At 37.7% G+C, this 25,224-nt stretch overlaps 1 protein-coding gene across 7 annotated transcripts in view; it reads left to right on the top strand.

Annotated features, from left to right (window-relative positions):
- Positions 1–22,461, top strand: part of LOC135220659 (la-related protein 1B-like) — a 255,882-nt gene extending 233,421 nt beyond the window's left edge. For all 7 annotated transcript variants that reach the window (XM_064258015.1, XM_064258011.1, XM_064258013.1 and 4 more), the window contains 3 exons: positions 6,491–6,734; positions 18,362–18,592; positions 18,801–22,461. In XM_064258015.1, the coding sequence (XP_064114085.1) occupies positions 6,491–6,734; positions 18,362–18,592; positions 18,801–19,253 (928 nt within the window). In that variant the 3' untranslated portion in view covers positions 19,254–22,461. The remainder of the gene's footprint in view (positions 1–6,490; positions 6,735–18,361; positions 18,593–18,800) is intronic.
- Positions 22,462–25,224: the final 2,763 nt, after the last annotated feature.

Here is a 25,224-nt window from a genome sequence, read left to right on the forward strand (position 1 = left end):
CCAGAGACCACCATGTCCCAGAAGCTTTTATGTTCCCCAGAAGGGGTCCCCAACCCAGATCTGATGCAACTGATATTAAGTCTATGTCAGGGCTCACAAGAAGCTTTAACTTCCTCCGAAAGTCTTTTTTATGATGTCCACCATCACAAGTCGGACTTTCCCTGTTGTTATGGGGAACACTGCAGTCCAGTTTTGTTCTCTTTTTTTTCCAGTTTGCTCTTGGGAAGAACTGAAGGTCTCTCATATGCAGTCTGCTTAATTTCACAAACTGTTCAGTGGATGTTAGTCCCTAAAAGACTCATCCACTGATTTGCCAAGCAAGACAGAAGAGAGAGAGAATGCTGTGGACTGTCTGTAGACAGGGTCTATTTTGGGAAGATGTAAAAGTCCAAAATTGAGTTTATCCTCATCCACAAATATCTCCTGAGTTGGAGTCAGGTGTGACTTCTGCATGTTGATCAGAATTCCTAGCTCTTGTGAACTCTTGTGACAATGATCGGAGGAGCCTGTCATTTAGGTGAAGGTGTATGTTGATGCCAAGAAGATGTAGCCACTTCGTGAGAGGGCTAGCACTTGGTGTAAAGACTGAGAAGCTTTAGAGAGGCAGAAACACAAGGCTGAAAATTGAAAGACTTGGCTCTCTTCCTGAGGAGGGATGACACTTCCTCTGAAAGAGTTGCATACTTCTTGCAGCCTTTTGAGTAGGCCGTGCACACGAGGGGAGGACATTCCTTGAATGTTATCGAGTAGCCCTCCTTCAGGGTCTTGACTGTCCAAGGCTCTGCCCCTCTGACACTCCATTTCTCCCTAAAAGGAGGAGTCTGGCTTCCACTGATGTTTCATTTCTTAGAGGGTGGTCTGAAAGAAGTCCTCTTGACCGACCTTGCCAAGAAATGAACCTTGTAGTGAGTTTTGGGAGGAAAATTGTCTACTCCCATGAAAGGACTATTGTTGTCAGGGTTGGGGTCAATTCATTTTCATCTGTTCAAATCAATTCCAACGGAAGAAAAATTCTGAATTAATCAAATCCAATTCCATTCCAAATTTTCTAAAATAAATTTTCAATTCAAATCATGAGGGTTTCAATTTCAATTCAATTACAATTCATTATATGATTGATATTTCATATGAGGGGCAAACTTAAATTTTATTCACCTCAGGTAAGCCACTCACATCTGTATCAAGTATCAACATTCGTCATCCACAAAAAATTCTACAATTTTGTAGTAAACATAAAGCTCATATTTTCAGTTAACTAAAAATTGACTTCTCAGAACTCATTCAATTAACAAAAATTGGCTTTTCAAATTTTGCCTTAGAACAATATTACCTTATCAACTCAGGTATTCCAAACTGTGTCTGTGAGAGAGGAAAAAAATAAGCTACAAAATATATTATACAACTTAGTATTAAATATAAAATTCGTATTTTTTATAGCCAAAAAGTTGTAATCTTGTAGTAAAGAAAAATAAAAAAAATTTTATAAACAAAAATATTGACAATTATAACAATTCCTGTCAGTTTGCCTGAATGAGATGGTGTGTAATAGGCCCACCTTATGATCATAGGAATATGGTTGCCAAACACCATATAGTAACTGACAGGATAGGGCAAGTAAGTGAGGATAAGACTAGATCTGGACAGTGTGTACAGGACCAGTATGGGTATGAATCAGGACAGTAGTGTTGGAAAACTCAACCAGTTTTAATAACAGAATAGCATTTGTTTTGATGATAGCCTATATTCATTTGTATGTTCTTTTCATTATAGCTTTATTCTATCTCTATAAAGAAATATGTATTCATAACACGTTCAAGGATTGACAAGTCCTGTCAGTTTACCTGAATGAAATGGTGTGTAACAGATTCAGCTTATGATTATATGAGTAAGGTTGCCAAACACCATAGTAACTGTCTTGATAGGGCAAGTAAGGCAGGACAAGACTTGATCTGTACTGAGGGTACAGGACCTATACGGTTATGACTCAGAACAGTAGTTGGAAAACTCACAAAATTTTTATAATAGCCCATAATTCATGTGTTCTGTTTTTATAGTCTAATTCTATCTCTAATAAGATTATCTATTCAGAACATGTCTGTTCAAGAATGCAATGTTTAATTTCTGTTATTTAGCCTTGATTAGATATTGTGTAAAGGTCCAGCTTATAACACATAAGATTTGTATTCATATGAGGGCATATCAATCAATTCATATCAATTTTGCAACATTTTAGTATCAATCCATCTCAGATTTTGGCATAAATTCCAATTATTTCAAAATTTCTTTTTTCAATTCCAATTCAATTCATAATTGACCCCAACCCTGATTGCTGTATTGGGGAGGCAGACTTAGAACTAAAAGATGAAGGCTCTTTAGGGTGCTTCGAATATTGTATTGACAGGTCCTGAGTTGACTTTTTCTTGAGGTGCATTGCTATTTCTTTAACTGTGGAATGAGGAAAAAATAAAGATGGTTTAGTGGAGAGTAAAGCCAGGCAGACTTCTGCATAGAAGTCACTCCCTTAGTGGTGAAGGAGCATCATAGGTTCCTCTTTTTTTTCTTTTTTAAACTCCCAGGAAGAAAAGGTCTGCAAGCTCTAAGGAGTCATCTCTGATGACTTTTTCTGCACATGACAATGCCCAGCCAGTCCGTAGTGAAGTCTGTCACCAAATCAGTTTAGTCCTTGATTTTCTTAACAAGGGCCCCATGCTGTCCAGTTGAGGAAACTGAACACATCAAAAACACTGAAAATATTTTTCACAAGATGATCCAACACCAAGGAAACGAACATCACTTTAGCTGACAAGAATGCTGAATGGTAGGCTGAGTCAATCAGACCCAAGAAGTCTCCCTGGGATGAGGCAGCACCTCCCAAAGATGGCTTTTGTAGCATAAAAAGTATCTCCTGGCTGTCAATCTCGAAGGCGGACTAGAGACTGGCAATGGGGTTGAGGTCGGAAGCATGGAAGTAGATGGTACAATATTAGGGGGACTGAGGATGGGAGACAAGCCTAGGAAAAGGGAAAAAGGAATGGCAAGATCATAAACAGCACTAGATCTAGCCACAAGTTCTAGACATTGAGCCTTAATTTTGGCTCTAGAGGTCATCTTTCCTGTTTATCTCTAGCCACTTTATCTATCTGAGATTTTAATAACTTCCACTGCTTTTCGTCCTAATCTTTACATTCGTCACATGGAAGATCTTTCTAACACACTTGTCCCTTGCAATTTGAGCAGATCATGGCTTTAGTTAACCTGGTCTAACAACCCTCCCAACAGTACCTAATGCTGGAGGAACTCGAGTCTGACTTGGAAAACTATTAAATTAGGTATAAAATTATCTAAGCTAAGTTTGAAGGCTACACAGATAAGTGAATATTTCACCGAATCCTGGAAGGATAGCCCAAATAACAATGAAATCACCCGACAAAAGCTGCTGCAAACATTCGATGTTGTGTTGAAGGCCAGCAGAAAAGACATTAAATCTTTTGCTTTGTTGTTCCTATTGTTCTCCGATAGTGAGAATGGTAGTCATCTACACAATAGAAGCGCTGCCATGATTTTTAAATTTAAGCTGCCTTGCAAGTAGAAAAGTAAAGCTGTGTAATTGGTAGGTTATTTATACGAAATGTAAAAGTAATTCATGTGATAAAATAATTTTGAATAATGATGATAAACTGTTTTCTGCCATAAGTTGTGAATAAAAACAGTACTTGTACCATCTGCAAGTTATACAATCAACCAAATACAAACTTTAATGTAAAATTGCAGGTATTACTGATTAATCTCCAAGGGTCCCATATAATGCGTACTCAGCAATTTTAATGCCTGATATTATGTTTAGTATAACAATAGTCTTTCACCAGATTTTGCAAGAAATTTAGAACAGATCTGTAATTCAAATATACTATTGTGCTTGCCTAGTGACAATGAAACAAATATTTCTTAAAAGCACATGGTATTATTTGATTAGTAGATATTACACTATGCTCATCCAACATAGTACATAAATAGATTTTAGTGGATCATTTTCCAATCTTCATTTTTTTTCCACAAAGTAAACCAACTAAACATGATCCTTATTACAGTATTCATAAAGTAGCTTGGGAAGTACACCAGTTACTCATACATGACAAATCCCTCCATTTGAATATCTTCATTGTTACCGATATACAAGGAAGAATAATTTAATGGAAACTGTAATGCAGACACATCATCAATACTCCCCAACAAAAAGTAAGGCTAAACTTCAGGAATATAAATGGGACATTTATCAGAGCACTATACTAATGTACATATAAGGGAGAAAATGTTAACATGAGTGGCAACAAAAAACTAGATAAACATTTTGCAAAGTAAAAACAAACTAAAACAAGCCCACTAAATTTTAAAAGCAAAATATAATTCTATAGAAAATCTAGTTTGTGGAAGAATTAGATTATGCCCTTTCTGACTGAAATAAATCTGCTCCTGGACAAGTTAACAATTGTTTGAGCAAACATCTAGTACCTTTACCCAAATCTTACATTTGCAATTTTATAATTGATTATGGCTCAGAAATTTATTTTTTGAATAAAGAAAAACCAGAATGCCAAGGCATAGACAGGGCAGGAACTGCGTAATATACCAGCTTGTATGCGAGATAGTGCAGTGCATGTCTTGCGTGGAAGACGGTTAAGAGATGACTAGGACATCATGTTGAATAGAAGTGGGTAAGGGAGGTCAGACTCTCCCTACGCTCTCCTATTGGATATCACCTTGCTGCCACCAAACCTTGTTCTATTTACTGGGTCCAGCTACCACTTACAGATTTTCCCCTACATAAAGAGTTTTGTTAGTTATGAAAAATACAAATTGATTAAAAATTGTCATTTTGTCAAGGATTTGAATCCGTACAAATAATTTCTGTTTTCATGAATGAAATGCTTATGATAGGTGAAGATGAACAGTACTGTATTTGGAAAATTATACAAAAATGGTATGCAAGGTCACTTGGCCAGTTAGCATTGAAAACTTTTTGATAGATCACACCTTTTAGGTATAAATGATACTTATTATTCGAATTCAAGATCTGTTCTACTAATTTTCTTGCAAAATGTGATTACAGACAACTATTATCCCAAACAGTTAGAGCCACTAGACTTGACTTGGTTAATAAATATAAATACTACAGTATACAATTCTTGCATGTAATGGAACTGACTATGTGTAAGATACAAATTTGTACTCTTGAACTATGCATAAGATACAAATTTGTACTCGCTTGAAATATATATCTAAATACTGTGCATATACTCTCAGAACATCATAAACAGCATACTGTAGAGCATATAACAAGAAGATCCAAATCTTCATCGGTTGTAGAATTTGTAGCCATGTCACGCAACATTACCTACCAATTTTCTTTGCCCAACGCTGTCTCTGTTTTCATCGCAGAATTGTGCATGGTAGTATGAGCCATTGAAATGGCTGAAAATTTACCATCACAGAAATTTGTAAAATTTGGTGATTAGAAGTATTATACTACAAACCTTTCAAATTTGTAACCAAAAAAATACCCTAGCACAGCAAATGAATTTTCACTTCACAAATTATGTGATGGTAAAAAAGGTAAAATATGTTGGATTCCTTTCCCTGTAGGCATTTAAAGCGATGAAGAAATAAAAAAAAAGGGCCAAAACTGCAACTGCAAGTTCACACACACATTCCTATTAGTGATTACATAACATCTCTAAAATGCATTATAGTTGATAAATAGGAGAATATGTGTAAGTTGAAACAAATGAAGCCCAATGTTGGTGATTGCTCTTGTTTTACCCATGGCTATTTGATGAATAGCCAATATGATCCAATTCCTGCATGTATCGACCAGAATAACATTTAATGGTTAAATTCATGACTGTCCAAATTTTGATCAACAATGAAACCATTTAAAGAAAGTTTGTCAGACTCTTTTCTATTAACCAATTAAGAGTTTATAGAGTTGTAATTTAATGGAATCAAACCCTGTCATTATTTCTCCACCCTGTTCACATTTTTTTAGTTTTGACATTTATGTAATTATAAGAGAACTTCAAAGTACAGGCAGTCCCTGGGTTACGACGGGTTTGGCTTACGACGCTCCGAGGTTAAGGTGCTTTTCAATTATATTCATCAGAAATTATTTCCAGGGTTACGACGCCTACAACACTGATCTGGCAGATGAAATATGACACCAAAAATGCAAAATAATCAATATTTGAAGGGTTTTTTTTATGAAAAATGCAATAAGAATGCAGTTTAATAGTTTCCAATGCACCCATTAAAAGAAAGGTTTTCTTAGTATTTTTGATGATGTTCCGGCTTACGACGATTTTCGGCCTACGACATGTCTCAAGGACGGAACCCCCGTCGCAACCCGGGGACTGCCTGTATTTTATTACTTTTATTTTTCAAAACTATATCACGGATATTTTTTAAAAATAATTTCCCTGATCATTTTTCTTTTTAGATATGGATTGGAATGTCTCTTTAGATTCTTCAGTTATGGCTTAGAGAAACATTTCCGGGAGGAGATCTATGCAGACTTCCAAGAAGAAACTTTACGAGACTCTGACTTAGGTCAGCTTTATGGTCTTGAGAAATTCTGGGCATTCCTCAAATACTACAAAAACAGTTCAAATCTTGCAATACAAGACAGACTCAAGGAACGCCTTTCCAAGTACAAGAGCATTGAAGATTTTAGAGTTGAGATGGTAAGTGACTTAAGCAAGTTTACTCAAGAGTTGAACAAATTTAAGAATGCATGATAGTAAATATTGATATTTCTGAAAAAGATATTTTCATCCTTTTGATCTGTATGTTTATCCATGAGTGTGTGTTCCAGGTCCTGTAAGCACTTTTTGAAGCTTGAAACATTATTGGTGGTTTAATTTAGCATTCATACACACTTAGTGATACAGTAGATGAAATTCTTGATGGTGAGGTTATACAGATGATGATTTGTGTCACTACAGAATCATCACATTAGGAAAGAATTGGTAATGAAAATGAGGACATCACTTTGCCCAGTGATTTGTCTTGTGTATGTCATGCAAGAGATCTTATTGGTTTCACTGGAGATCCTAACATGAAACTTACTATTAATAAACATTACCTTAATATAATTTATCTAGCCCTAAATTCCCAAAAACTGCATCAAAATTTACCACATTGGCAACCCTGTTATCTCCTATTCTGTCCGCCAGTTGGCAACACTGCCGTTGAGTTACAAAACCTTCCCGTGAAAATCAGTTGTTAATGAGCGCCCGTACTGTTTACATCACGGCCGCTCTTTATAAATTTCCTAAACCTTTTGTACCTTTAAAGCTCTCATTAATGTTAATGCGACTTAATTTAATTACCACTCTTGTATTACATCCACGAAATAGTGAATTAACTTTTATTTCTGTTGTAGTATTTATTTTATATTACAAACTTTTGCGCGACCCAGATTTACGTGACCTGTCCAACAGTCCAATGGATTGCCAAGATAATTCAATGCTTCCTTCTCCCAGCAACATCAGGAATTGCCCGGCTTGTGGGACAAGGATGAGTAGCAGGGAGTATGAACCCCATGAGATATGTAGCTCTTGTTGTGGACAGTTTTGTGACTTGACTTCTCGTTGCGACTTATGTAAGCCTTGGTCTGACACAGATATGACGATTTATGAAACATCAGAGAATCTTGCAGCGTAAAAGATTGATTAAAGGGAAAAAGAAATCAGTAGCTAGACCTGTATCTAATGATTTCCTTGACTTGTGCGCTCATGGTTCTGGCTCTTCGGTTTCGGTATCGTGTGATTCCGATTCCGAATTAATTGATGCTTTGCCACCTGTACAACCGGTAAATAGTGAAGTCGTTTCTGATGTTGATTCAAAGTTTTTGGCGATGAAAACTAGTTGGAAACAGAAATTTGAAAAATTACAGCTTAGTTTAGATAGACATCTCAGCCAAGTTTAACAAGCTGTCAGAGAATTTTGAAGAAGCTTTTACTAGAATGTCTAACACACTTTTAGATTAATTTTCAGCTCCTCGTCAGGTACCTGTCGACAGCACCATGGGTAACAGTGCGACAGATACCCTGGCTTGTGAACTCCGTCGTGGCGAAGGCTTAGGGGGGATCCGGTCCAGGCAGGTGCCTGATAATTCTTTACCCAATGTGTCCCCTGTTAGTCCTGTAACAGTGCCAAAGGATTTGTGTGATATTGATGTTTCCTTGAACAGCGGTCATGATGTCGAGTTCAAGAAACATTTTTATTTAATTTTGAGTTTTCTTCCTCAGGCGAGGCCTAAAGAGCAGAAGCAGCCTCCGCCTCGTTGTATTACAGAAGGGATTTTTCTTGACAGTCCTTCCCAGTCACAGGAATTTTTAAGTTTTCCCTTTGCTCAGAGGTTCGCGAGAGTGAGGGCGGACATCGCCGCTAAACTTTTGAAGGTGATCGGGGAAGGGAAGAGGAAGCTCTCTTCTCTTCTACGACACTGGAGAGGAGTTTATCAGGTGGCGGATGATACTTCATTCTCTCGACCCCCCAAACCAAATCCTGATTTTGTCCGACCTTCAGGTCAACCTTTGCTTTCCAAGGCTTTGGTCTCGGTCTCAATCGAAGACTTTATTGCCATGGAGTCTGTTATGAGCTCCTTACAAGAAGCTCAATCTTTCAATATGTGGGTCCTCGGAGGTCTTTAATGTATATCAAGGACTCTGGGTCTTTTCCTCCTGATGCTCCTCTTTTCGAGAAATTCTGCTCGTCTATTTCTATCGCTTCTGTGCATCAGAACGAGTTTGCTGCTTCAATGCAGGCCTTTCTTGTTTCTCTAAGGTGTAACCTGTATTTGTCGCAGTTACCCTCCTCTGTATCAGAGATTCAGAGAAACCGTTTATTGTCCTCTTCTCCTTTTGGTGATTCCCTATTTGACATGTCTGTGCTTTCTGAGGTTTTGAAGGAACATCAAGGTGATGCCTCTTCCCAGGCTCACTGGGCCTTATCAAGAGCTTTTTCCTCTGGTCTTCCTCCCGTTCCTTCAAGGAGTAAGCGTAAGTTTAGTGCCAGATCCGTACCTTCTGCTCCAGCCCAACAAGCTCCTCCTCCTGGCTTGCTCATGTTTCCAGAGTACATCTCAGGTTTCTGGTGCCTCAGCTTCTTCCTCTGGTGCTCACCCTTTGAAACGCGGGAGAGGTTCTTGGCGTGGCTCCAAGGGCAGAGGAAGAGCTCAACCTCCAAGAGGACCTTCTTCTTCTTCCTTGTCTCTGCTTAAGAATTTTTGGAAGTAGGAGTCATTACCTCGCCCGGAGATTGCAGTAGGAGCTTGTCTCTCTCGCCATTGGTCAGCTTGGCAGGAGAGAGCAGTGGATGCCTGGGTAGTGGAGGTCCTGAAGGTAGGTTACGAGATCCCTTTTGTTTCGAGACCTCCACTTTCCAATCGTCCTCTTGAGTTCAGCAGTTATTCCCCTCACTCAATCAGGGGTCAAGCCTTGGTGAAGGAGCTTTCGGCCCTCTTGGAGAAGGATGCCATAGAGCGAGCTCCTCCTTCTCCTGGGTTTTTACTCACAGATGTTTGTAGTTCTAAAGGCCTCAGGTGCCTGGCGCCCCATCATAGATTTTTCGGTCTTGAACAAGTTTATTCTAAAGTCCAAGTTCCGAATGGAGACGATTCAGACTGTTCTTTCATCTGTCAGGATGGGGGACTGGATGATTTCCATCGATCTGCAGGATGCTTATCTGCAAATCCCCATCCATCTGAAGAGCAGACCTTACCTTCGGTTTTTCACGGACTCGGGAGTTTTCCAGTTCAAGACCCTTTGTTTCGGCCTCACCACTGCTCCACAGGTCTTTTCTCAGGTAATGGCTCCTGTTTCGGCTATTCTGCATCAGTTAAATGTAAGGATGCTTCGATATCTGGACGATTGGCTAGTCCAGGCCGAATCTCTTAGAGAAATGTCTCCGGTCGAGGGAGATAGTTCTGTCTCTTTGTGTCGAGTTGGGCATTCGTGTCAAATTCGACAAGTCCAATCTAATCCCTTGTCAGATCATGATTTATCTGGGGATTGTTTTGAATTCCCAGATTTTGAGGGCTTCTCCCGCTCAGAAACGGATAGACAAGCTTCTAAGTCTGTTAGAAGAATTTTTGTCCTCCGTAATGCAGCCAGTTTCTCTTTGGAGGACTCTCCTGGGCCATTTGTCATCCCTCATCCAACTGGTTCCCGGAGGTCATCTCAGAATGAGGTCCCTTCAGTCGACACTTCGCCAGTCGTGGGATTTTGTGTCCGAGGACACGATAGTCGCCTCCTCTCCTCAATGTCGGAAGGATCTCCGTTGGTGGATGCAAGTTTACCGCCTCAAGTCATGGACGTCTCTTCTTTCAGTTCCGCCAGACCTAATGTTTTGGTGTTTTGGTCAGACGCCTCGGATCAATGTTGGGCCGCGCACCTGGGCTCTGAAGCCGCTTTGGGCCTTTGGTCAGAGGAAGAGAGGATCATGTCTATAAATTGGAGGGAACTAAGGGCAGTGTACCTAGGCCTTCTTTCATTTCAGGATCAACTGTTGGAGTCTTGTACCTAAGAAACCAAGGTGGCACTCAGTCGGACCTTCTCACTCAAGAAGCCCGATCAATCCTGTGTTGGGCAGAAGACGGGGATTACGTTGGTCCCTCAGTTTATCCTGGGCCATCACAACGTCTTAGCAGATGCCTTGTCGAGACCAAACAAAGTTCAAGGGTTGGAATGGACACTTTGCCAGGAAGTCTTCGACAGCCTCAGGAAGAAGTGGCCGTCACAGTTGATCTGTTTGCCACCCCACTGAATTTTCGGTGCCAGATCTTCGCCCCTTACCAGACTCCTCAGAGTGCGGACAGACGCTCTTTTGCAGGACTGGGAGGGCCTTCAAGCCTATGCATTTCCTCCGTTCGCTCTGGTGAGGTCAGTCCTCAACAAGTGAGGGCAACCAAGCGTCTGAATCTCACCCTGATCGCCCCTTTCTGGCCACAGAAGGAGTGGTTTCCCGACCTACTGGAAGCACTGGCGGAGCCCCCCATTCGTCTGACAGAGAGACCAGATCTTCTCAAACAACCACATTTTCATCGGTTCCATCAGAGGCTCCACATGCTTCATCTTCATGCCTGGAGACTGTCAGGAGATTCTCCAAGCACGAAGGGTTGTCCTGAGTGGCGCGACAGTTGGCTCTTGCCAGACGGCAATCAACCAGAGTAAATTATCAGGCTAAATGGTTAGTTTACAGAAGTTGGTTTAAGTCTCAAGGACATTCAATTTCTAGACCTTCCTTACCGAAAGTAGCAGAGTTTTTAGTTCATTTACATCATGACAGGGCCCTGTCACCTTCGTGCATTAAGGGTTATAGGTCGATGCTTTCCTATGTTTTTATGACGAGGCTCCCTGAAATCTCTTCATCTTATGTCATTAGAGATTTAATTCGATCCTTTTCCCTTTTTCGACCCAGTCTGTAGCGTTCTCCTCCGACATGGGACATTAATAAAGTACTTCAAGCCTTAAGGTTCCCTCCGTTTGAGCCTCTGAATACGGCTGATTTTAGGGACGTCTCTTCTAAGACACACTTCTTTGTCTCGCTGGCTACAGCCAAGGGGGTGGGTGAACTTCAAGCACACACTTTTCTGGTTGCCAGATCTGGACAAGACATGATTTTGTCATACCTTCCCGAATTTGTCGCAAAGACTGAATTGTCTGATAATCCCATTCCTAGGTCTTTCGTTCTGAAGTCGCTGGTCGACTTTGTTGGTAATTTAAATGAGGAATTAGTTCTTTACCCTGTTAGGGCGCTCTCATGCTATTTACGCCGCACGAAGGACATTCAGGGTCGTCCCCGTGACCTATATCACAGAATGGTGTATCCTTTTTTCTCAGGGATCTTATTGTTAAAACTGGTGGTTCAGCTGCCTGTGAAGGCCAGATGCAGAGAGCACACAGTATTTGACCAGTTGCTACATCAATAGCTTTTATGAAGAATGTCTCAGTCGCCAAGGTGCTTGAGGCAACCTTCGTTCTTTGGGCCCGTTGGTGATGGCAGGACAGGTCGTCAGACAGGAGAAATAGGGTAGTCTTCCTGTTTTACATTTGGTTGCTGCCTGTATATTATTTATTCATTAACCCTCTTACTCCAAAGCGGTATAATCGAAATTGTCTCCCATATGCCGGGCCGGTCTGGGAGTGAGCGCGGAAGCGGAAAAAATAATTTTTTCAAAAAATCACAGCGCACTTAGTTTTCAAGATAAAGAGTTCATTTTTGGCTCCTTTTTTGTCATTGCCTGAAGTTTAGTATGCAACCATCAGAAATGAAAAAGAATATCATCATCATATATAAATAATGCGATATATGATAGAGCAAAAAAAATTTCATATATAATTGTATTCAAATCGCGCTGTGCGGAAAACAGTTAAAGCTAATGAGTTACTTTTTTTCGTTGTATTGTACGCTAAATTGCAATCGTTTTGATATATAACAGATTGTAAAACGATCAAAGCAACACAGAAAAAATATTATCACAAAATTATGCATGGATTCGTAACGTGCGGACGTAAAACTTTTTTTTTTTTTTTTAAATTGACTGTAAATCTAAATATTGTTCTAGAGACTTCCAATTTGTTTCAAAATGAAGACAAATGATTGAATATTACGATACTGTAAGAGTTTTAGCTTAGAATTTCAGTTTTCGACCATTTCGGACGAGTTAAAGTTGACCGAATGTCTAAATTTTTATAAATATTTTTTTTATATGCAAATATTTAAAAAACGAGAAAAGCTACAACCTTCAAATATTTTTTGTTGTATTTTGCATGAAATTGCGCACATTTTCATATATGAAACTCTATAAAATGCCTAATATGAAAATGAGCAAATATTAGGAGAATGCGACGTACGCATTTCGGAGATTTGCGGCCGCGAATCCGCACGAGGAGGGAAGGAAAAAGTTTTTTTTTTTTCAAAAATTCACCATAAATCTAAATATTGTTTTAGAGACTTCCAATTTGTTTTAAAGTGAAGATAAATGACTGAATATTACTAGACTGTAAGAGTTTTAGCTTACAAATGCGTTTTTCGACCATTTCGGTTGAGTCAAAGTTGACTGAACGTAGTTTTTCCTATTTATTGTGGTTTTTATGCAAATATTTCAAAAATGAGGAAAGCTACAACCTTCAAATATTTTTTGTTGTATTTTTGCATGAAATTGCACACATTTTCATATATGAAACTCTATAAAACGCCTAATATGAAAAGGAACAATTATTAGGAGAATGCGACGCACGCATTTCGGAGATTTGTGGCTGTGAATCAGCGCGCAGAGGGAAGGAATTTTTTTTTTTTTTCATAAATTCACCATAAATCTAAATATTGTGCTAGAGACTTCGAATTTGTTTTAAAGTGAGTGAAGATAAATGACTGAATATTACTAGACTGTAACAGTTTTAGCTTACAATTACGTTTTTTGACCATTTCGGTAGTAGCAAAGTTGACCAAACGTGGTTTTTTTTCTATTTATCGTGATTTATATGCAAATATTTTGAAAATAAGAAAAGCTACAACCTTCAAATATTTTTTGTTGTATTCTGCATGAAATTGCGCACATTTCCATGTATGAAACTCTATAAAACGCATAATATGAAAAGGAACAATTATTAGGAGAATGCGACATACGCATTTCGGACATTTGCGGCCATGATCAGGGCGCGGAGGGAAGGAAATTTTTTTTTTTTTTTTTTCATAAATTCACTATAAATCTAAATATTGTGCTAGAGACTTCAAATTTGTTTTAAAGTGAAGATAAATAACTGAATATTACTAGACTGTAAGAGTTTTAGCTTACAATTACGTTTTTTGACCATTTTGGTAGAGTCAAAATTGACCAAACGTGGTTTTTTTTTCTATTTATCGTGATTTTTATACAAATATTTCGAAAATAAGAAAAGCTACAACCTTCAAATATTTTTTGTTGTATTCTGAATGAAATGAAATTGTGCACATTTTCATATATGAAACTCTATAAAACGCCTAATATGAAAAGGAGCAAATATTAGGAGAATGCGACGTACGCATTTCGGAGATTTCCGGCCGAGAATCGGTGCGAGGAGGGAAAAAAAAAAAGTTTTTCAAAAGTTCACCATAAATCTAAATATTGTTCTTGAGACTTCGAATTTGTTTTAAAGTGAAGATAAATTATTGAATATTACTAGACTGTAAGAGTTTTAGCTTAAAAATGCGTTTTTTCTACCATTTCGGTTGCGTCAACGTTGACCGAACGTAGTTTTTTTCCTATTTATCGTTTGATTTAATATACAAATATTTCAAAACTGAGAAAAGCTTTACCTTCAAAATATTTTTTGTGTATTCGTGCATGAAAATTGCGCACATTTTCATATTATGAACTCTATAAAATTTGCCTAACCATGGAAAAGGAGCAAATATTTTTAGAGAATTGCGACATACGGCATTTCGGAGATTTGCGGCCGAGAATCAGCGCGTGGAAATTGGAAGGAAAAAGTTTTTTCCAAAATTCACCATAATTCTAAATATTGTTCTGAGACTTCCAATTTGTTTTAAGTTTTGAAGATAATGATTGAATATTATAGACTGTAGAGTTTAGCTACAATGCGTTTTTCGGAAACATTCGGTTGGAGTCAAAAGTTGACCTGAAACGTAGTTTTTTTCCTATTTATCGTGAATTTAATACAAATATTTCAAAACTGGATGAAAAGCTAAACAACCTTCAATTATTTTTTTGGTTGTTTTCTGCATGAAATTGGCACATTTTCATATATGGAAACCTCTATAAAAATGCCTAACATGAAAAGGAGCAAATTTATTAGGAGAATTCGGCATACGCATTTCGGATATTTGCGGGCCGAGAGAATCGCGCGTGGAAGGAAGGAAAAAGTTTTTTAAAAAATTCACCATAAATCTAAATATTGTTCTAGAGACTTCCAATTTGTTTTAAAGTGAAGATAAATGATTGAATATTACTAGACTGTAAGAGTTTTAGCTTACAAATGCGTTTTTCGACCATTTCGGTTGAGTCAAAGTTGACTGAACGTAGTTTTTTTCCTATTTATCGAGATTTATATGCAAATATTTCGAAAATGAGATAAGCTACAACCTTCAAATATTTTTGTTGTATTCTGCATGAAATTTCACACATTTTCATATATGAAACTATAAAACGCCCAATATGAAAAGGAGCAAATATTAGGAGAATGCGACGTACGCATTTCGGAGATTTGCGGCCAAGAATCGGCGCGCGGAGGGAAGGAAAAAGTTTTTTTTTTTTTCAAAAATTCACCAAGAATCTAAATATTGTTCTAGAGACTTCCAATTTGCTTTAAAGTAAAGATAAATGATTGAATATTACTGCTGTTATGTAATTTGCTTGCTCAAAAATACCAATATATAAAAAAATTATATATATATATATATATATATATATATATATATATATATATATATATATATATATATATATATATACACACACATATACACACACATATATATATATATATATATATATATATATATATATATATATGAATAACTTGATCACGAAGTATATAAAACGTGATGCTATGTATAAATAAAGGTTTTTTTGCCACGAAGGAAAAAATGAAAAAAGCGAGATAGCCAAGTACTTTCGGTCCTGTTCGGACCCTTTACTCAGTAGAGGGTCCGAACAGGACCGAAAATACTTGGCTATCTTGCTTTTTTTCATTTTTTCCTTCGTGGCAAAAAAACCTTTATACATATATATAATATATATATATATATATATATCTATATATATATATATATATCTATATATATATATATATATATATATAATTTAAATTTTAAATTAGCCATTACATAAAGTTTTATATATGAAAATGTGCACAATTTCATTTAGAATACAACTAAAAATGATTGAAGGTTGTAGCTTTTCTCATTTTTGAATTATTTGCATATAAATCACGATAAATAGAAAAAAAGCCACGTTCGGTCACATTTGACTCTACCGAAATAGTTGAAAAATGCAATTGTAAGCTAAAACTCTTACAGTCTAGTAATATTCAGTCATTTATCTTCATTTTGAAACAAATTTGAAGTCTCTAGCACAATATTTAGATTTGTAGTGAATTAAAAAAAAAAAAAAAAAACTTTCCTTCCCTCCGCGCGGATTCTCCGCCGCAAATCTCCAAAATGCATACGTCGCATTCTCGTAATATTTGCTCCGTTTCATATTAGGCGTTTCATATAGTTTTATACATGAAAATGTGTGCAATTTCATCTAGAATTAAAAAAATATATTTGAAGGTTGTAGCTTTTCTCATTTTCGAAATATTTGCATATAGAAAAATATATTAAAAAAATTCTACATTCGGTCAACTTTAACTCTTCTGAAATGGTCAAAAACTGTAATTGTAAGCTAAAACTCTTAAAGTATAGTAATATTTAATCATTTATCTTCATTTTGAAACAAATTGGAAGTCTCTAGAACAATATTTAGATTTATGGTGAATTTTTGAAACAAAAATATTTTGTCCGCACGTTACGAATTCATGCATCATTTTGTGATAATATTTTCTCTGTGTTGCTTTAATCGTTTTACAATGTGTTATATACCAAAATGATTGCAATTCAGTGTACAATACAACAACAAAAAATTAACTCTTTAATTTTAACTGTTTTGCTTACAGCGCGATTTGAATACAATTATATATGAAATTTTGTTTTTGTGCTATCATATATCTCATTATTTATATATGATGATATTTTTTTTTAATTTCTGATGGTTGCATACTAAACTTCAGGCAATGACAAAAAAAGGCGCCAAAATTGAACTCTCTATCTTGAAGGGGTATAATAAAAATCGTCTCCCCTATGCCGAGGGGGTCTCAGATTTTTATTATACCCCTTCGGCGTAAGAGGGTTAATATGGAATTTTTATTATAAAATTAATATTAATAATACTTACCTGTATAATTTATCTAGTACCACCCATCCTACCCCACGATCTGCCTATCACAACTGATTTTCAAGGGAAGGTTTTGTAACTGTGAACAGTAGTGTTGCCAACTGGTGGACAGAATAGGAGGTAACAGGGTTGCCAATGTGGTATATTTGGGTGCTGTTTCTAGGGATTTAGGGCTAGATAAATTATAAAGGTAAGTAATATTAATATTAATTTTATAATAAAAATTCCATGTTCAAAATAAAGTAAAGAGGACCCTGTAGAATATTTTAAGGTGTTTAGGGGCTCCCAAGTTCTGAGTGGAATGCCACTGCTGCCAGACTAGCATGCAAGAAGCAGGGCTGACAACTGAAGGGCCTATAAAGAAACAAATAACATGCTCTCTCCCACAGGAAAGAAGATATTTTCTATCCTGTGAGAGCAAAAAGAATCATATTTATTTGTAAGGATAAGGGAAGGGAGTGAGCCGTACACCTCAAGCCCCTCCCCACACCAAAATGACGGGAAATAATGAGATGGCATTCTTAACTGGTCCTGCAAGCAGATGGGAAGAACGCAGTTGTATGGCATTTTATAAAATTCATGTTAAAGAAATGTAGGAATACTCCTACACTAGAAAGCTGAATCCTAGCATAAAAACCTTTTCTGCAACACGAACCTCTAATGTCTTGAACATCCCAAAATTCAAATTCTGAAAGTAAAACATTACCATGTTCCCAGAAAATGTGTAACTAGAAAAATCAATGATATATAAAACGTTTGTCATAATACAAATGTTTTCAAAATATCTTCAATATAACAATTGTAAAATGATAAAGAACAAAATGTAGCTGGCCTCTCTCCCTGAAGGGGCAATATCCCCTTGGGAGATGGACCATTATTACACATAGCACAGCCGATGATGAAGCAAAGGAAAAGGCGTGAGGCACATCTACTGCAATTTGCATCTGTCCCGAAGGAACTTGAACACAGGAATCCTGGAAGGACGTCTAAAAAACGTTGACTTCCACAGAACTTCTGGGCTGTATAAATATGAGGGGGGAAAAGGGGGAAAAAAAAGCACTGGTTAAAGAAAAACCAACACGTCACTAAGTTCCAAGCCCGATTGGTGACCATATTCCAACTCATTAATGCATGAGTTGCCAGATGCCACAGATTCCTTGCTTTTACAATCTTTGATTGCATTTTAACCAGTTTCCAGCTGGTGCCAGAAGATTATCTCATTGTTAAGAGATACACATTAATTATACTTATAAGTATATTTTAATTTCTTATGGTGTTACTTATGGTAATGTAAGAATGTCAGGACAAAAAAGGTATGGTTTTTGAGAGTAATTGTCAAGTTAATTAGTTTTCAATGTGAAATTCCAGCCTGAGGAGTATGATGCTGCCAAAGAAGCTAGAAAAGCCCGCACACGTACAAGGTCAGAAAATGAGGGTTTGGTAGTTCAGGATGCATACCAGAGGTACGGTTATAACTCGGGAGGAATCAGGGGTCGCCAGAGAAGAGCATCTGAAGGAGACAGGGGACCTCATGAAGCTGCAGGTGAAATACATCCTTATAGAGCAAGAAATAGGTCGGGAGGAAACACAGTTTCAAGGGTTAGTTAGTTTGTATTTCTTGTCTAATTCAAGAGTTAATAATATTAATTTTTGATACATTTGAACCTATTATCATTGTCATTTGAAGCACATCATGCATTACCTTCAAAGCTAGCTAGAAACTAAACGTTAAGGATTTGTGGTTTTATGCATAAAAGATTTGTATTTGCTTTTCCAATAGTAGTTTTCATAACTGTGTTTGTTTCAGGTTAGTGGCTCAAGAAGTAGGCATAACAGTGGACAGATGCACTGGCAGAAAACTGAAAGTGGAACCTATAGAAAACCGAAAGCAACACAGTACAAGTCTAACATGGCTGGATCAAAGAATACCCAAGATAAACCAGAGGGTATGGTAAACAAGACACAGTCAAGCAAAACCAATGCAGTAGTTTCAAATAAAGTGGTCTCAGCACAAGTGCAGTGTAAGCCATCAGACAAAAGGAACCCAGCTCAAACCAAAGAAAAGTCAGAAAACACAAGCAAAACAGAAACTGCCAAAACATCTACTCAAAGTAGTAAAGCTAATTTAGTTTCAGTATCTGAGAGTATAGGTAAAGGAAATTCTGACTCCGTTAAACAAACAGTTCCCACTCTCATAAAGACTATGCCAAAAACAGCCCCAGTTCCTGTCCCCCAGTCACCTTCTACATCAAGTAGGTAAGATTGAGAGTGTGTGGATGACAGCATTGTTTTTTATTGGTGAAACCTTGCGCTTACATTGATAAAAACAAAAGGCTGTACTAAAATAAGCTGGACTCTTCTGAGCTTGTTCATCAGTGACAAAACAGTGAGATAGTATTTAAACTATATTAGAGTAGTTAAGTTTTGAAACTGCTGGAGTAAAGTGGGTATGTGTTAATGTGTGTATTTTTATATGCTCTATATATATAGATTATATATATGCAAGCATATAAATACATGTATTATGTAAAGTTGATGTGTTCAGTTGGTGTGGTGGATATAAACTGAGACTTTATAAATACTAACTATATTATGACTGTTAAAAAGGTTTTATGGTTTTTAACTTGAAACCAGAATTCTTGAAGGAAGGAGCTCAATGACAGGGTCATTGAAGCAATCCTTATTATTCCAGTATATTATTGGTCTGCTGTTTTACTGAGTTCAGTTGGCTGTAAAACAGTACACAGCAGAAACATTATTTAAAAGTGTCATGAGAAGTTATTTCTTAATGTAAATATTGGATTGTTAATATTAAATGCATAAAGCTGTTCCAGATAGAGAAAAAAAACTTTTCTTCTGAAAGAGGTATTTGTAGTCATATATATTTATATATGTGTCTATACAAATGGGTTTTGTAGATGTATATACTGTTTACCACAGCTGTGTGTGTGCGCGCGTGCGTGCAGATATGTGAAAACGCCAGATATATTTGCACCATTGATGAGAATTTTCACCAAGTCATGTAGACTGACTTCAAGGTGATTGTGATTAATGTTTTTCTTATCCTTTGGGGATTGGAATTGTGGATAAATTGTAATGTTAGTACTATATCAACCTTTGAGTTTTGATCAGTGATTACCATTGAAACTTTGCTGGCCTCCAGACTTCCCCAGCAGGTTTCATTACAATATTGCACACGACATTTCCTTTGTGAGAGTGGTAAAAAACAGAGTTGGCCTGTAGGCCATGTTTGTAATTGGACAATATGAGCCAATGGCTGTTAAAATGAGTTTGGTTCTGTATGAGAATTAAATACAATGTTTGTGATTGAAGGATTTGAGCCACTGACTGCAAAAGTGTTTGGCTATGTATGAAAATATAGTGGTGAATGTAATTGGTAGATGAGCCACTGACAGTTAAGTGTTGAGCTATGTATGAGAATGAAGTATGATGCTTTGTAATTGGAAGATGTAAGTCAATAGCTGTTAGTGTTAGTCTCTGTATTAGAATAAAGTACAAGAGTGCATTATGGAGCATAACTGAAATTGATGTTATTGCTGGTATGCTGGATAAAAAAATGGAGAAAAAAAAGAAAAAAAAAGTTGGTTAATAAACTCTCAAATGATTGTGTAGCAGCTTAGTTTATTTCTATGGTGAGGCAGTTGCTTAAAAGACCACTCTCCCAAATCAGGATATGAAGGCAACTTTAAAACAGTAATACATGTTTTTACACTGATGGTCAATTAACCATCCAAGACAGTTGAACAGTAACTGACTGATAGGCTTGAATTGGTTTATTTAGTAAGGGTCATAGTTTCTGCTGGGGATGTTAGGTATATTTGGACTTGGTCAGTGGTTTGTGCCTTATTTAGTACCTCAGCAAAGCTCAATTTTTTTCCCTGTATTTGGATGTTAACAAGTTTGAATCGTAAGGCTTATTGAAGTACTTTCTGAGGAACACAATTCCTGATCCAGTCTTCGATATTGGGATCTTAGGTGTGTGCATGTTCTATGATTCAGTTGAAGTTTTAACAAAAATATTTACTATCAGTATATTTATTATTGAGAATATAATGCTGTAGGTGCTTCTTTCATGAGAAAATCTCTTACACTAATGAGATTGAAAAGTATGGAGTGTTCCATAATGTGAGAGGTTGATTACTTCCTAGGTTTATTTTTCTAATGTTTGTAGATGTTATACACTAAGCATATTTGGCAGATTCTCTAAATAGGTTTCCTTTGCTTCTATTTTTTCTGCAGTAATGTCATAGTACAGTATATATCTAGCTTTTCATCCTATCACTGTTAATTTGGAGAAGTGGTGTAAAGTTATGTGGAAGCATTCTGGAATCTTAATTTCTAGGCTTCCTTTTTGTAAATAGCTGTTTGGAATTGTCTTTAATTATAGTAGAAGCACATGTTGCTACAGTAATATTTTTGTTTCTCCTTTATAATTTTTTGGCCAATGGGAGGGGAGGGCGAGTATACATTAGTAGGGTGGGAGTGGGTTTATGCGTGTGTTTCATTGGTGTTGAAGGCTACACCATTTTGAGGTTTGCAAAAGGGTCAATGACAATACAGGAGTGGATAGTAAGGGATGCGTTCGTTGTGCTGAGATTTGTACTCTGGCCTGCTCTAATATTTTTGTTATAAATTGGTATTGCTTTTTATCAGCTGGCCTGGACAGGTAAGTGTATATACTATGTCTTTGGTTCTTTTGGAGCAAAATAAACCCTAATTTTATAGATGCTTGGTTCTTGTGGAGCAAAATAAATCCTAATTTTATAGATGCTAGTGTGGAAGTCTTTGTTTTTATATACACGAGTGATATCTTGATTGCCAGAGAAATTGAGGCCTTACGAACGCAACCAGGGTGTGCTTTACCTCAGAGGTACCACTTTGTACATCCTCTTCTAAGCCTAGTTGAACTTTTAAATAAGATTTTTGTTGGAATTAATTTGTTATAGCCAATTACAGTGTTAAATATTAATCAGAGTGGTTTTATGTGATTCCATAGTTTTTGTTAATGGTGTAGCTGAGCACTGCTTTTTGTTGTTCAATTTTTTCTATGGTTGCATTTAAAGTTGTATTAATAATAGATCTTTGATTGGCTTAAAAAAGAAAAGTACAAAAAGTTTTTAATACAATTCCCTTAAGATGTGCATATATGAAAGCCAAGTGTATTATTATTATTATTATTTTTTTTTTTTTTTTTGTTATAAAAATCCATTGTGGTACAGTATAGGGATTTCACCATTTGTCTTCTTGATTCAGATGCTCATGTATAGTAAGGTTTTAGGGTTAGAATATTGTTATTACATTTGGGTCATTGTGTTTTTTCTCATTTAATTCATATCAATTTTGAGTGTAGTATATTTTGCCACAGTCACTTACCTTACCCCAATAGCTTAATGCTGTAACCTAAGTGAAGTTAAGGTCAGAAAAATCAATAAAAATAACAAACACCATGGCTGTTTCTTTTGTGAAAATAAACCTTGGATCCTGGAATTTTTTTAATTACTATATGGTTTTTTTGGCATGCCCTAAAGTTACAGGTTTGCAGTAAACCATACAACTGTATAATCATGTTGCAGGGAACCCATAGGGGTATAGATTAATTGATTTCCAGATTTTAGGCATACTTGCCAAGCACTGGAGCAACTATGGCCATTCAGTGCTTAAAATCATACATTAATTTAGCTAAAATTCATCAAAACTATAAATTATGATAAAAAAATTCCCAAAAATATATAGCCTTATATGAATTAAATCTGTAAGATCTGTTAAAAAAGTAAAGTTCTGAAATAAAAGTTACTTTTTACATGGTATACAAATTATTGGTCTTGTACATTAGGAATACCTTCAGTGAAGCTGGAAACAGCTGCTAGGTAGTTTGGCAGTTGAAATACCGCCCAGGTGCGGGCATACACATTCCACTCTGTTTTCGGCTGTCATCGAGTGAAGACTTGTATCACATCTGCCCGACTGCTGCTAGTCTTCCTACCTTATCTTTCATGGTAAGATCTTTCCATAAATTTTGTGTATTGGTCAGTAACTTCTGTATGTTTGCTGTTGATAGTGACTTTTTGCAACATGCAAACCCAAGATTCTATTAAGCCAGCTTCTAAGCCCACCTTCCCCAAGCACGTGCTGGGTTGTGGGCGACAAGAAGTGTAATAATTGGAGATCGAGTGTGGATGTTGATCCTCATGCTCTCCACATCTTGCAGAGGGCGGGATTGCAATCACAAATTAACTTGTGATGAGTGTAGTTCGTGGACCCCTGTGCAATGGGTGAAGTTTGCGGGCAGGAAACATTATAGGAGGAAGGGATACATGACTCCCTCGGTGCCTGACCCTTCATCCTAATTTCTGTCTCCCAGCAAGCTTCCCGCTTTGCTCCTCTTCGTCTGATTCGTTGAGTGAGGAGGATGGAGTGGAGGCGGGGGCTCATGACCACCTCGGTACAGAGGCATCGGGTTGCTCTGAAGAGTCTAGCTTCCCTTGGTGTGACAAGAGGCCCCTCCCCTAACCTGACTGTCCCTTCTTCAGGTATGACAGAGGAGCAGTTGTCAGATCTTGCAGTGGTGTGGCAATCTCTAGGCCTAGCAGGAACCTGGTCGCTGCAGGCCTTGCTGTTGCACCATGGTGCCCCCGTGATGACTCATGAAATGGAGACTCCCACCAGCACCACCACCACTAATGCTTGCCAAGGTCCTACATCTGATGTACTGCCATCACCCGACTACTACCACTCTCTCGGTGCTGACCATCGTTAGTACTGTGTCTGCTGTTCCACAGGAGCTCCCTCGCTCCTGCTGAAGTACCTACAAGAGTGGAGCTTCTACCGGCCCCTGTTCCATATTTGTAACCCTCCCGCCTGAAGAAGGTAACGGAGAAGAGGTCCCATAGCGTGTTGTCATCGTCTTCCTCCTCTTCTTCGTCTGCTCCCTGTTCACCTTCAAAGACCTTTCAGCCTAAGAAGGTTGCCACTCTCCCTCCTAAGAAATCTGGACAAGAGACCTTTGGGGATCTGCTTCTCTCTTCAGAGGAAGCCCAGGATTCTCGACGGCTCCTCTTCACCTGCAGGTTGGGATACTGGTCCTCGGGCATGTATTGTGCCTTCGGAATCAGGAGTCAAGGGAGTGAGTGGGTACCTTAGTACCTGTTCCCTCCACTACTTCAAAATAGTGTGCTTTCAAGAGTACACTGTGTCAGGGCCTCGGTCTGACCAAGATGCCTTGAATGTCCGAGGCTCTAGAGAGAGAGACTCATCCCAACCTGCGAACAGAGGTTCCTCTCCGTACCAGTGAGGGCACAAGGCGAGAGTAAGAGAAGCAGCACTGGTCCCTCGACTCTCCTTGCCAGTACCTCTACGAGTATGGAGGAACGATTTGTTTGTTGCATTTGACAACGTCTTCGAGGGTTGCATGAGAGAGAGCGAGAGAGTAAGTTTCATGGTTGGTGTCGCTGTTAAGATCATGTAGTATGTATTTGTGTTTGTGGTTTTCCAAAAAAAGAGAGAGAGAGAGAGATATGGATGGTTAACAACTGAATTGCTTGTTGGTGAGTTCTGGGTTGTCTGCTGGTGCAGTTCCTGTGTCAGTCAGTCAGTCAATGATCAGAGTTCTGGGCAGTCAGTCAGTAAAGGTAGTCAGTGGAGTCAGTATTGAAGGCATTGATGGTCAGTTATATTGTGTTTTTGAATAGTTTGAATTATTGTTGATGATGTATGCTTAGAGTTGTTGTGCTTGTGAGTTGTGTGTGTCGTAGATGAGTTGTTGGAGTTGTAAGTTGTTGAGTGTTGTTGGTGACTTGTGGTTCCTTGATGTTGTAATAGATGGTTGTACTGACTTGGTTGTAGGTGGTTGTACTGACTTGTTGTGTTATCGATTTTTGATGTTACCGATTGTTTGTGCAGTGGTCTTTTGTAGTATTGTTGAATTGTTTGGTTGTAGTCCTTGTTTGTTTGTGTTACGACGGCTGTATCCAGCGGACAGCACAGCAGCTCGTTCTGTGTCAAGTATGTGGTGAGTACAAGTGTGGTTTTAGAGAGTTTTTTGGTTTTAGCTTGTGATCCCGCCACATTATTTATTGGGGCTGCTGGTGTGGCAGCTGCAGGATGGTTGGTGTGGTGGGTTGTGTGATTGGTGAAGGAAAATGAGTATGGAAGGGGTAACTGAAGTGGAGAAGTTGAGGTTGTCAGAAGAGGCGAAAGAATGTTTGAGAGTA

This window comes from Macrobrachium nipponense, chromosome 2, assembly GCF_015104395.2.
Source record: "Macrobrachium nipponense isolate FS-2020 chromosome 2, ASM1510439v2, whole genome shotgun sequence".
Taxonomy (NCBI): Eukaryota; Metazoa; Arthropoda; class Malacostraca; order Decapoda; family Palaemonidae; genus Macrobrachium; species Macrobrachium nipponense.